At 42.2% G+C, this 14,826-nt stretch overlaps 1 protein-coding gene across 1 annotated transcript; it reads left to right on the top strand.

Annotated features, from left to right (window-relative positions):
* Window positions 1-13,360: 13,360 nt before the first annotated feature.
* Window positions 13,361-14,287, top strand: LOC309401262 (olfactory receptor 10G6-like; the record flags this gene model as incomplete). Its single annotated transcript, XM_081970325.1, has 1 exon — window positions 13,361-14,287. The coding sequence occupies one exon, from the start codon at window positions 13,361-13,363 to the stop codon at window positions 14,285-14,287; it is 927 nt and encodes a 308-aa protein (XP_081826451.1).
* Between the last annotated feature and the right edge of the window lie 539 nt (window positions 14,288-14,826).

The following is a 14,826-nucleotide window of genomic DNA, read 5'->3' on the forward strand; positions in this document are numbered from 1 at the left end:
CACATAAGTTCTCGTGTCGTTGTTTCAGCACTGCTTTGGTGATCAGGTTTTCCACATCACTGGACAGCTGTTTTGGCAAGATCGTATTGGCCACTGTGCTGTCTGTAAAGTCATCTTGGTCATCTCTGGAACTGGATTTGGGAACTGGTACGACAATATTCTTGGCTAGACAAACATCACGTACTAAAATCCATAAAAATCTGTAAAAACAAGCACAACATATCCTCGTCCCCCTTGCGGGGGAGGCAAACAAACTTTTTTAATCTATTATGTTACCTATGCCAAATTAGCCAAATTGGGGTACACCAAATTGTTAGGTACCCAAAATCCCGCCTTTTTTATTTGTTTGAAAAGACAGTCCTTGAAGGACCAATTAACACGTTCCACAATGGCTTAACCTGTGGAATTATAAGGAAAAACCCCAAAAATTAAAACTGTTGCAATTAGTACAAAATTACAAAAAGCCAATGAAAAATAGGCCAGGCCATTGTCAGTCTTTAAAAGGAAAAGTTTGCCCAAGGCAGTAAAGGCTGAAAAAAAATGAAAAATTGTGGCCAAAAATTAAAAAATAAATAATACAATAATAATAGAATAATAGAGTTGGAAGGGACCTTGAAGGTCTTCTAGTCCAACCCCCTAACTAAATAAATGAATTTACTTCTAAGGAGCGAAAAAAAAAAAGGAAACATAGGTGACATCCATTTGCTATAGTGATTAAAGGCCTAATCATGGGGATTAACTTCCGTGTCCCCAGAGGGGGATGCCCCAAAACACTGGGGGCAAAATGAAACAATTTGCTTGGCCTGGTTGAGTGGCATATGGCAAGATTGTGCCAGTCCCCAGGCATTTTGATAAAAAAAAATAATCAAAAATAAATCTGAAAAAAAAACATAGTTTAAAAAAAAATACCTAAAAAATTAAAAATAAATTGACACACATAATAAAAGTCAGAAATATAGTTAAAAAGCTTGTTAAGAAAAGATGTGAAAAGTTAAAATAGCAACAAACAATTTTTAGTGTTGCAAAAACAACAGTATTGCAAGGTAGGAAACTTTCATGAGAGTCCTTATAAGCAATTTCACCCTCCATCCAAAAAAAAAAAAAAGTCTTATGAAAGCAAAGAATCAAAAACAATAGGCAAGCAGAAAAGTCATACAGACCACATAGTTAGTTAAAGCACACTGAAAAAAAAGTTATTCTGAAAACAAAATTAAAAATCAGATTTTGGAATAGGAAAAATAATATTAATTAAATCAGTCCAATTTGTTATAACAAAGCCAAGGTTATTAATTCACAACTGCCTAAAAAAATAATAATGGCAAAACATTTTAAAACGGAGCCTTTTTATCTTTAAAAAAAACATCAAAAGAATTAGCTGACAAGTTACGCAAACCACAAATGGAATGCTCAAAATCTCATTAATCTTTTCAACTGTGGCAAGGGCACAAAAAAAAAGAAAAAAAAATCAAATAAAAAACTTTAAGTAGCGGCAGACACAGATGGACGAACCCAAATAAAGGTTCCCCAATAGCTGCCATAAATTAATTAACAAAATAACTCTGTGTTCATTTAAACAAAAAAAAATTGGAGCAAAAAATTATAACATGTCATGCAGTTATGCTTTTTACTGGAACAATCTACAATTCATACAATACAATACAATACAACAACAGAGTTGGAAGGGACCCCAGAGGTCCTCCAGTCCAACCCCCCTGCCTAGGCAGGAAACCCTATACCGTTTCAAACAAATAACCATCCAACATCCTCTCAAAGACCTTCAATGTTGGGGCATTCACAACCCCTGGAAACAAGCAGTTCCACTGACCAACCGCTCTAACTGTTAGGAAATCTCTCCCCAGCTCCAAGCCATCTCTCTCCTTGACCAGTAAACTAAACATACCCAGTTCCTGCAACAATTCCTCACATGCTCTAGTCTCCAGTCTCTCACCTTCGTTACCCTTCTCTACACTATTTCCAGTCAAAATCATTCTCAAAACCAATAATTACTCTCTAGCATTCAAACATAACATTTCCCTTTGCTAATTTCACCAAACTTCATTTGAGCCTTAAAATTATCTCTCTGTTGTTTTCCCGCAATTTGTTATACCGATACAGGCTCTTCCAAAAAAAAGGGGGGAGGTGGGGGGGAGGGAACATTTCAAAAGAAAAGAAAGTGGGGGGGGGGGACAACAAGCAGAAGCCGACACAGAGTCTTTCTAAAGAGAGAAAAGTGGGGGGGGGGGACAACAGACATCTCGGAGAGAGGGAGGTGGGGGGAGGTAAGAGGCAGACACACAGAGTCAAACTTTTCTTGCGAAGCAGGACAAGGAAGGATAGAAAAAAGCAATCCTTTAAACTAATTACTTTATGATCTTGTGGAATCAATTTAGGTGGAGAGACAAAAAACATGTTTATTCCCCTCCTCTTTTGCTAATTGTTCCTCTAACCGTAGAGGAGCTGAAAAATTAACATCTCCATGAGGAGTTGAGAGGCCAATTGAAGATCATTTTGGAGAAAGAATTTTTACTTGATAGATAACACTTTTGCAGGGGCTCTTTGTGTCTTGTGGAAATAAATCCCAATCTTCCACATAGACATTTTTATGGAGCCTTTTCCAGATAAGCCAGACATTGTTTTTCTAAGTACTAGAAAAATTTACTTAAAGAAACTTTAGAAAGAGGATAAATAGTGGTGCCGTTAACCTTTTGCAAGCAATTTTTCCTTCTTCACCAAGATAAGAAGCTCGTCCCTGCTGACGAAGCTTTGGAAAGTGAGGGGCCCCATACTTACGATGATCAATCCTTTGCCAGGTGCGTAAGACAGGGGGGTGAAGGCGACGCAAACCTGGACAGGAATCACGTCGGGGTCACCAGTTGTGAGGTTTCACTGGTGCTCGGGGTCCTTAACACCTGCAAGGACCGGGGGGAGGCTTGCTTCTCCGGGGACCCTCGCGAGGGTGCGTGCCAGCACGGGGGCACCTGGCTCAAGAACTACTCGACACCATGAAGTCCTCGAGGTGGGTGCACACGGATTGCTCTGTCCGACCCCTTTTATTAGCAAGCTTACAGATACACAAAGAAATAGCATTCTATTGGTCAGAGTCAAGCATAAGCATAGATAACTACTATCACGTATACAGAAACATGATACTACACGTAGCTTGTTCATGGTCATATGATTTACAGGAAATCTTGTAAATGTTCAGGAATAGAAACTTATAGAAGAACGAAACTTATCTTGTACTTGGGCCTAGCTTCAATCCAGGCCAGTGATCGCTACAGTTCGTCTTTCCTGAGAAGTCTCAGGTAGCCATTGATTGGCTCTAGTGGAATTTTCTATTGACTGCTCTGAAAGAATGAATATCACATTGTCAAATTGCATAGAAAGCCAAAGGCGCTGATTAGAAATATCCACATCAGCTACTTGTTTCAAATCATAGAGTCTGTTGTGCATAGTCATTTCTTTTTTTAATTTGATGGGAAGGTGGAATGACTTGCTTAGAAGCAGTGACGTGCGGTGAGGTTTATGGCAGGTGAGGCACTGACCCAGTGGTGGGTTTCAATTTTTTTTACACTTGTGGACTTCAACTCCCAGAATTCCACAGCCAGGCATGCTCAGTTCCAATTTAAAGCGACAGCATTTGTTTTTCTCCTTTGCAAAAGAAATTTCCTTCTTTCTTTTTCTTTTTCTTCTCCCTTACCCTCCTTCCTCCCTCTCTCCCTCCCTCCCCCCTCTCTCAAACACACAGAGAGAGAGAGAGAGGGAGAGAGAGAGGGAGAGAAGTTGGATAGGACTACACACACTTTCCCCCAGCCCCGGAAGGATCCAGCCCAGCTTCACTGATTACAGGTTTGAAAAGGCAACGTGGCTTTGCCTGCAATCAAACCCTAACCCTTCCCTCCAGCCTTTGCCCAAAGCCCCACACCAGGAAGATGAAGTTTGAATTCCTCCCCCTCCCTGTGACCCACACGTACCTTTTCCAGCTGTTTCAGAGAGGATTTCAACTCTGCTCTTGCCTCGGGTCCTCTGAAGAAGCCCCGCCCAAACGAGCGCCCTCTTCTATGAGGCAGGAGAACTGCGTGCCTCACCTACATCGGGAATTTTTAGGCTTTTAACCCTGGCTTAACTCTGCTCGAGTGATCATAAAACGCCTAAAGTCAGACGAGATGAGGCATGCAGTTCTCCTGCCTCATAGTAGAGGGTGCTTTTTAGAGGCTTTTCTAAACAGTTAAGCAGAGTCATCCACGGTGAGGCAGCAACCAGCTCAGCCTGACCTCAGCTCTCGCCTTTTTCCTTTTACATTTTTTTCCTCTTTTCATGATGACAGTGGTGAGGCTGTGCCTCCCCTGCCTCCCCTGACTGCACGTCGCTGCTTAGAAGCAGAGGTGGGTTGCTCCCGTTTTGGCCCGGATTGGGTGAACTGGTAGTAGCAGTGGCGGGAGGCTCCACCCACCCACCTGGATGCTTCTGTGCATGCGCAAGGGCTGCCCGAACTGGTAGTAAAAAAAGTTGGCAACCCAGCACTGCTTAGCAGTATGAAGACAAGTAATCCCTCCTTGAAACAATGGTTCTCCTAGCTGCCTGGTGGTTTGGATAAGAAGCCTGAATACATGCTCAGGAATGTATTATGTAACAATTATATTGTTATGACATAATTATAGTAATAAAATATTAATAATAATATTTACATAATAAAATATTAAGGGAGGGATGTATTATGAATGCGGTATGATCTAAGCACACTACGCAAAATTGTCTGCTACAATGTCCTACTTGTCAATGACTTCTTCAGCTTCAACCTCAATGATACACGGGCAAACACTCGATACAAACACAAAGTAAACTGTTCCAAACTCGAATGCAGAAAATAGGATTTCAGCAACAGAGCGGTCAATGCTTGGAATGTTCTACCTTGACTCCATTGGTACATCCTCAAAGCATACCTTCAACCTTCAACTGTCTACTGTGGGGGTCACCCCATTCCTAAGAGGTCCGTAATGGGGGCGTGCATAAGCGCACCAGTGTGCACCAGGGTGGAAACTAATCAAGGAGAGAAGCAACTTAGAACTGAGGAGAAACTTCCTGACAGTTAGAACAATGAATCAGTGGAACAGAAGTTGCCTCCAGAAGTTGTGAATGCCCCAACACTGGAAGTCTTTAAGAAGATGTTGAATAGCCATTTGTCTGAAATGGTATAGGATTTCCTGCCTAGGCAGGGGGTTGGACTAGAAGACCTCCAAGGTCCCTTCCAACTCTACTATTGTATTATTATTGTAATCTATGAAGCATGCCTACCGTCCCTGTCCTACTGTTCCCATTTATTAGTATTCATTTCCTTTGTTTATATCCATGTGTATATTTATACCTGCTGTCTTGTACATGTTTGACAAACTAATAAATACAAATACAAATATATACCAGGAGTACATTTTTAGCATTGCATATCCATAAATTAACCAAATCCCTCCGTTTCTTGCTAAAAACGTGCATCCTATCCTGAACAGATTCAAATGTCATGAGATGATAATGTGTGTTTTATCGCTATGGGTAGAGTAGTAAGAGTAGATTAGTGTAACAGAAGTGTAAGAATAATCAGGAAAGAAAGAAGATGGATCATGGATTTTACGGGGAGTGTAATGATGTGTTAGTTTTATGTGATATTTTAAGTGCAATTGCTGTGCTTAGCTCTTTAAGGCTAGGAAACAGTTAACCTTTTTAATGATGTCATCCAGGGCAGAAGTTAGTTTACAGATAGCTGCCGCTGAATAAAGACAAGCTTTGGTCAAGCTCTTGCTATCTGCCTTTGTTTTATGCCAAGGTCATCACATGGTACCACGAGTGGGGTGAGAAGAATCATGGCAGCAAACAGCAACACAAAGAACACTCCTTCCCTAGATTTGGAATCAGGGAATATATCTGAAAACTGGTTAAGATGGAAGGAACTGATAGAGCTCATGTTTGCAGGACCTGATGCAAACAATTGGACTAATCAGCAAAAAGCAGCACACTTTCTAATATGTGTGGGACAGAAAGGACGTGATGTGTGCAGAGCCTGGCAAGCAAGTGGGGAGATCACTGCAGAGGACAAAAAGAAAACAGAGGTACTGTTTGCAAAGTTTGAAGCATACTGTAACCCGAGAAAAAACTCCACAGTGCAGAGAAAGCTGTTTTATGAGAGAAACCAGTGTGGAGGTGAATCTGTGGATGATTGGGTGACCCAGCTGCGCTTGCTTGCCAAAGACTGTGCTTTTTATGATGCTGGAGATATGATTAGAGACCGTATTTTGATGGGCAGTAAGTCTAAGGAAGTCCAGGAAAAACTGCTGCAGGAAGAAGACTTAAAACTTGAGAAAGCCGTAAGGATTGCCAGAGCATATGAAATATCAAGAAAAGACATGCAGATACTGGAAGGAACACAGCACCAGATCAATGCTATAGAAACTCAAAGCAGTAGATATGGTCAAGAAAGGGCATACAAAGGAACAAAAGGCACCTATGGCACTGGAACAAGTAACAAAGCAGCAGCTTGTGGATATTGTGGAAATATGCACCATAAAAACAGTGTCTGTCCTGCAAGGGGGCAAACATGCAACAAATGCAGGAAAAGAGGACATTTTGCTAGGGTGTGTAAATTGTTTTTGCGAACCGAAAGGCCACAAACACAGGCTGTATACACTATAGAGGACAATGATGACGATGCAGGGTCAAACTCGGACTGCTCCTCGATATATCTCGCAGCGATACAGAAAGCACATCAGTCTACAGATGAAGCCAAGGTAACATTACAGATAGGGGCCAATAAAACTCCAGTCACATTCAAAATAGATACTGGAGCACAAGTAAATTGTGTGCCAAGCCACATATATCTGGAACACCTCAGGGATGAATCCCCTTTAGAGACTCTGAATTTACCGAATTTAATGGGATATGGTGGTGAAAAGCTGAAAGTAATGGGTCGCTGCCATGTACAATGTGCCTACAAGGGATCGGAAAGGGCTTTACAATTGTTTGTGATAGAAACGCAAGCCCCAGCTGTGCTAGGTCTAAAATCAAGTAAAGAGATTGGACTTGTGAAGATAATAATGACTGTGGATGGTGGGCACAGAGGTCTGACGGAAGCTGATATTAAACATGAGTACTGTGATCTATTCAAGGGCCTGGGGTGTCTTCCAGGCATAAGCCACATACGTATAAAGGAGGGTGCACAGCCTGTCATCCATGCGCCAAGGAAAATACCTCTAACTCTTGTGGATAAAGTCAGACAGGAACTCACTAGGATGGAGAAGTTGGGAGTAGTAAAGAAGGTCACTGAACCATCGGAATGGGTCAGTTCTATAGTTGTGGTGGAGAAGAAGAACACAGGTGCAATTCGTATATGCATCGATCCATGTGATCTGAATAAAGTAATAATGAGAGAACACTACAAACTCCCCACCATAGAGGATATAGCACACAAGCTAGTAGGAGCAACAGTGTTCAGTGTACTAGATGCCCAGTCTGGTTACTGGCAATTGCGCCTTGACGAAGCTAGCAGTTATCTCACTACTTTCAACTCTCCTGCGGGTCGATGGCACTTCACAAGGGTGCCTTTCGGCATAGCATCGGCACAGGAGATATTTCAAAAGAAATCACATGAACTAATTGCTGGTCTACAGGGTGTTGAAGTAATAGTTGATGATATGTTGGTCTATGGAAAGGATCAAGCAGAGCACGACAGAAACCTTACTGCTTTGCTCAATCGATGTCATGAAAGAAATCTTAAACTCAATCCAACAAAATGCAAATTGGGGTAGGAGAAGTGACATATTTTGGACACCCACTAACCAAAGAGGGTTTGAAGCCTGATCCAAAGAAGATCACAGCAGTTCTTAACATGAAGGCCCCAGCCTCCAGAAAGGAACTGGAGACATCATTGGGCATTTTCAACTATCTATCGAAATTCTCTAAGGGCCTCGCACAACAGACAGCACCGTTACGTGCATTGCTGCAGAAGGATGCCATTTGGTGTTGGGATGCAAACATGGAAAGGACTTTTGACAAAGTGAAGAAACTGATCACTAAATATCCCGGGCCAATACTGAGATACTTTGATGTAAATGCTGGCACTGTGCTTCAAGTGGATGCATCCCAGTTTGGGTTAGGTGCTGTACTGACTCAACAAGGACGTCCGGTGGCTTATGCTTCGCGTGCACTGACCACGACACAAGCCAATTATGCTCAAATTGAGAAAGAGATGTTGGCCATTGTGAATGGATGTGAGAAGTTTCACCAGTACATATATGGTCGTCCAGTAGTTGTAGAAACTGACCACAAGCCATTGGAGTACATACTACAAAAACCGCTAGCTTCTACACCTCCACGCTTGCAGCGAATGATTATGAAATTACAGCAGTATGATCTCACAGTGAAGTATAAGCCTGGGAAGGAAATTCCAATGGCAGATTGCCTGTCAAGAGTGTTTCCAGAAGGACATGAAGCCAGGGATGAACCTGAGTTGGAAGAGCAGGTACATACAATACTAGTCAACATGCCAATATCAGATGTACGGCTGGAGAGAATAAGACAAGACACCAAACAGGATAAAGTACTAGAGAAATTAATGCACGTCATGTGCAATGGCTGGCCAGAAAAACGCAAGAAGCTGTGTCCTGAGTTGCAGGAATTCTGGCCTGTGAAAGATGAACTATCCATTTATGAGGATATCATACTAATGGGTGACCGTATTCTTATACCTAAGTCGCAACGGGCAGAAGTAATGGAACAAATTCATCAGGGACACTTGGGCATCACTCTGTGTAAGCGCAGAGCACAGGAGGTGGTCTACTGGCCTCATTTGGACACTGATATTGAAACACTTGTAAAGAAGTGTGACACCTGCCAGACATTTCAAAAAAACAATGCGAAAGAACCTCTTACACCGTGGAATGCTCCTTCACGTGCATGGCAGAGATTGGCTACGGACATCTTTCATTTTGGAGACATACACTATCTGATAATAGTAGACTACTACAGCAAATACTTTGAACTAGTGCAGCTGGGAAGTTTAAAAGCGGCAACAGTCATATGGGCCTTCAAGACAATACTTTCACGACATGGAGTGTGTGAAGAACTGGTGTCTGATAATGGGCCACAATTCTCATGTACTGAATTCCAGTGCTTCCTGCGTGAATGGGGAATTAAGCACAAACCCACAAGCCCTTATCACCCACAGGCCAATGGCCTAGCAGAGAAGTATGTTGGCATAGCCAAATCCATCATACAGAAAGCACAAACATCAGGGCAGGATGTGTATTTGGGCCTACTAAACTATCGTGCAACACCCATTGAGGGATTATGCTCACCAGCTCAACTGTTAATGGGAAGAACATTGAGGACTACAGTGCCTACTGCTCCGCATAAATTGCAGTCTCGTTCCATTGCACATGAGCGGGTAATAGCTCAGAGGGACATAAACATGAGAAAGCAAAAGCTGTATTTTGATAAATCCACCAAGCCTTTTCGTCCACTGTGTGCCGGGCAAGCTGTGAGACATAGAGCCACTGGGAAAACATGGGAACCTGCTCGAATTGTCAAAGAGGGCAATTCACCAAAATCATATGTAGTTGAAACCAAGTGTGGACAGCAATTGAGAAGAAACAGGTGTCATCTGCGTCCAGACACGGCTGCCGACGCTGCGTTGGAAGAAGAAAACAACAAGGAAAGTGAAGCGCAGGTGCATGATGGCACAAAACTTCTGAACACGGATATACAGCCTACCGAAAATGCCAAGAACAATGTAAGCATATCAGCATGTGACAATGCTGGGACCGACTCACAACTTGATAGTAACTTTACTGATGATCAGACAGCGGTAACATTCTCTCGCTATGGTCGAGCCATTAAACCCAAAATATGGAAAGATTTTGTAACATATTAGATGTTTTATACTTAAGAGGGGAGATGTAATGATGTGTAAGTTTTATGTGATATTTTAAGTGCAATTGCTGTGCTTAGCTCTTTAAGGCTAGGAAACAGTTAACCTTTTTAATGATGTCATCCAGGGCAGAAGTTAGTTTACAGATAGCTGCCGCTGAATAAAGACAAGCTTTGGTCAAGCTCTTGCTATCTGCCTTTGCTTTATGCCAAGGTCATCACAGGGAGGACAACATTATGATTGATTAAGGAAATAACAGACATTCAGTCTATGCATTTTAGTGAAGGAAAAAGATAATCCAAACAATAAGACAGAAAAAATGACTTGAGCAGTCCGCTCTGGAATAAAATAATCGTTTTGAATTAATTCCCATTGGAAACAATAGTACCTTAACTCATGGCTAATTGAACATTTTTATGCTTATGTGTGCAAACTTTCAAATTCACCCATTGTTTGAAAGTAATTGTTTCCCAGGGGGGTTTCTGGCCAATTTTAATTACCTTTCTCCTAAATCAACCATATTTTAAAATAATGTTTACCAACTCTAGGGAATGAAGGCAAAGCATTCACTAAAGTTGCAATGTTATAAAAAAAGATGTGGAAACGAAAGAGTCTAACTGCTCCTACCTGGAGATACAAAGACGTACGATTCATAGCAGTGTTCCAATATTTGAGGGAATGCCACAAAGAAGAGAGGGTCTACCTATTCTCCAAAGCACCTGAAGGCAAGGCAAGAAACAATGGGTGGAAACTAATCAAGGAGAGAACCAACTTGGAACTAAGGAGCAATGTCCTGACAGCGAGACCACAACCAGTGGAACATCTTGCCTCCAGAAGTTGTGGGTGCTCCAACACTGTAAGTTTTTAAGAAGAGATTGGACAGGCATTTGTCTGACCTGGTATACCGTTTCCTGCCTGAACAGGGGTTGGACTAGATGTCCTCCAATGTCCCTTCCAACTCTGTTATTCTGTTAATCCGACTCTGGCTAACTCTTCACTTCACATTCAGAGTTCATATCAAGCAGGAGTTCGTAAGATCTTCAAAACAGAAATCCAAATACCTCTAGATGATGTATCTCACAACAATGGAATGACTATTATTTTTATTTTAAAAAACCTGCAATTATATTTGCTGGAGGTTTTGCAATTAATTAAACTGGCTGACGTTTAGAAACAGGAAGTCTGAGATCTTCCTCTCCATGCACAGTTTAGGATTCATCTTGGAGCAACTAAAAATACGTTGCTTTCCATCAAGAGAAAATTCATCAGTGAATCTTCTGAACAGGAAGAGAATTACAAGGCTACAAATTAACAAGCAACTAATTCAAAAACTACATCAGGATTTTCTACCTATTGTTCCACGAATGATATTAGATATATTGTCATTTCTATCCATTTCTGTCAATTTCACACCAGCAAACATAGCATTGGGGGGGGGGGGGAATGAATTAAATCACTCCTTCCATGAGATTTTATTTATTGGTTGATTTATCAGATTATTAAACCACAGAGGGAATTCTAGACAGCGTATATTGCACAAAGTACAATGTTGGAATAGATCTGTGAAGTGGCAAATGATGCCAAAGAAAATCTATCTGCAATATAATTTTCCAGGCTGTGTGATGATCGATGAGTCCTTGGGAATTTCAAAATAGTTAGTAAAAGGTATATTGCTAGTTAGTTGTGAAGTTGTGTCCGACCCATCGTGACCCCCATGGACAATATTCCTCCAGGCCTTCCTGTCCTCTACCATCCTCTGGAGTCCAATTAAGCTCATGCTGGCTGCTTCGGTGACTTCATCCAGCCACCTCATTCTCTGTTGTCCCCTTCTTCTTTTGCCCTCCATCTTTCCCAGCATTAGGCTCTTCTCCAGTGAGTTTTTTCCTTCTCATTAGGTGGCCAAAGTATTTGAGTTTCATCTTCAGGATCTGGCCTTCTAAAGAGCAGTCAGGGTTGATCTCTTCTAGGACTGACCGGTTGGATCGCCTTGCAGTCCAAGGGAGTTGCAGGAGTCTATTAAGCAATTAGTAACTAACATATAGGCAAAATCTGATTTCTCTTACCCACGTAAAAGAACATCCATCCATCCCAAACACTTCTGTTCTTTCTCAAGTTGATGAGTGAAGGAGAACATTCCCGTTACTTTGCTTAATGGACTTTGCTTCTTCTCAAGAGGATATCCTGCAGACTGGTCTCTCGCTGGTACTTCTTCCCAACCTGATGTTTGGTTGTCTGCTAGTGGCACCAAACTCGCATTGTTCATCATTCAGAGTGGAACAGGATCAGTAGTTTGAGGTGAGCAGTTCTAAATAAGACAAAAACAATTAGGTGTATCCAGTGGTGGGATGCTGCCGGTTTAACAAAACCGGTTTGGTGAGCATTCAAAATGGAGCATTTAGAAGCTCCGCTGCTTACCGTCCAAGTCAGCAATGGTAAGTAAAACAGCTGGGAGGGAATCCGCTGTGCCACACGATTGAAATGAGCTAGAAAGCAGGAAATAAAGGACAGGATAGAGAAGGGGCAGTTGGGCGGGACCAGCTGATCATTGGAGCTACTGGTTCACCTGAACCGGTCCGAACTGGCTGAATAGCACCTCTGGGTGTATCCCATTTGCAGCTGAAACAGGATGAGTTATCGCCAATCAATGGATCAGTCAAAGAGAAGATATTCCCGCTAGATTACTAGCATCCCTAAAAGAATAACAGACTAATTCCCCCAACCTTACAAACTAAATACTGGTTTAAATACTGAGCAGACAATGTTTCTAACATTACAATGGGTTTTCGTTTTCAGTTCTTATTCTTTTTTTTCCAAATCATATAGAATTTTGGGATATAAGGAATATTTCTCCTTCACTAGTCCTGGGTTGGTTCGTAGGGATCTATTATCCTTCTCCATGCCTTTGTAGGCTAGGCTTTAGAAGTTTGAAGAAGAGCTATCTTTTCTTTGCCAGATGTTACTTCTTTCAGGAACATCGTTAATTCTGGAAAAAAGAATCCCAGATTTTCAGAGGGAGCCTTTTCCCCATTGATTAAGAGAACTGAAGAAGCCTTCAAATGGTGTTAGTAGCAATCACCGATTGTGACTTTGAGGGAAGAGAGCTAATAATATGTTGAACAAAATTACTGAGAAACAACTGAATAACAGCTCCGCCAAAGATACCCAGAAGGTTTTTTTTATCGATAAAGAAATTGTCTTATTGCTCAATGCTGTACTTCAATGGATATGAAAACTGAAAAAATTAAACAGCGCTCTCTCCATTGTGCTGAGAAGCAGTGGTGTTACATAGATTTATGTGTCAAAGAAAGAGTTGGCTGATGGGCATGATCTTCTTAGAAAATAATTGCAAGATCTACAAAAATTTAAGTACACTGTCAATGCCCTCTCACAAGTAGGAACTAACTGCCTTTGTTCAACAGGTTGGATAAGTGACAAGAAAAATCCCACATGGAGTGTCCAAATCAAACAGCCCCCAATGAATTCATCCTCTCTGGGTTTCCATGTAAAGAAGAATTAAAGCTGCCCTTCATTCTCTTCTTCTCCATCATTTTTGCACTCACCCTTGCTGGAAACGCTCTGATCATCTTGGCGGTCATCTCCAACCTTCAACTGCACAAGCCCATGTACTGGTTCCTCTGTCATCTCTCCGTCCTGGACATGGCCTTCTCAGCTGTGGTGGTCCCCAAAGTGACGGCAGGATTCATCCAGAGGGAAAAGATCATTTCCTTCTCCGGGTGCGTCTCACAGGTATTCTTCTTGAACTCCGTCGGGTGTACAGAATGCTTTCTTTACACCGTGATGGCTTATGACCGCTTCTTGGCCATTTGTAAACCGCTCCACTATGGCAACCTCATGAGCTCGAAAGCCTGCCTCCTCCTCTCCTTGGGTACCATAATTGGAGGGATCTGCCACTCTGTCCTTCAGACCTCTCTTACCTTTCATTTGCCTTATGGAGAGAACAACTACATTGACTATGTCTTCTGCGATATTCCGTCCATCCTGAAGTTGGCTTGCGTTGAGATACACGTTATTGAAATGGTGATCATCATCGACATGGGCTTTGTGACAATCACCTGCTTTGTCCTCATCCTGGCCTCTTATGCCTACATCATCACCGCCATTTTGAAGATCAGTAGCAGTGAAGGACGGCAGAGAGCCTTCTCCACTTGCTCTGCCCATCTTACTGTGGTGGTTATATACTACCTGCCTTTGTTTTCTCGCTATTTGAGACCGGCTTCTCGGGACATCATGGAGAGTGTGGTGTGTGTGTTCTACACCACCATCACTCCTCTGTTGAACCCCATCATATACACGCTTAGGAACAAAGAGATGAAAACGGCTCTGGTGAAACTCTGGGGTGGGAATCCTGAGTAGATTGCAACAGGTGCGTGTACCATATATATATTTTTCCTCAAGTTTAGATGACCAGATATGAACTCTGATTTACTATACTGTACGGCTGTGCAAGTGAGAATAGGAAGAGAGATCAGAACTACAGCAGTGACGTGCAGTCAGGTGAGGCAGGGGAGGCACAGCCTCACCACTGTCATGAAAAGAAAAAAATGTAAAAGGAAAAAGGCGAGAGCTGAGGTCAGGCTGAGTTAGTTGCTGCCTCACCATGGATGACTCTGCTTAGCTGTTTAAAAAAGCCTCTAAAAAAGCGCCCTCTACTATGAGGCAGGAGAACTGCATGCCTCATCTAGTCTGACTTTAGGCGTTTTATGATCACTCGAGCAGAGTTAAGCAAGGGTGTGTGTGTGTGTGTGTGTGTTTGTTTGAGAGAGAGAGAGTGAGAGAGAGGGAAGGGGGTAGGAGAGATAGTCAAATCCAACTTGTATGTGTGTGTGTGTGTGTGTGTGTGTGTGTGTGTGTGTGTGTTTGTTTGTTTGAGAGAGGGGGGAGGGAGGGAAAGA

Source organism: Natrix helvetica (genome assembly GCF_964273705.1).
Source record: "Natrix helvetica genome assembly, chromosome: Z".
In the NCBI taxonomy this organism is placed as follows: Eukaryota; Metazoa; Chordata; class Lepidosauria; order Squamata; family Natricidae; genus Natrix; species Natrix helvetica.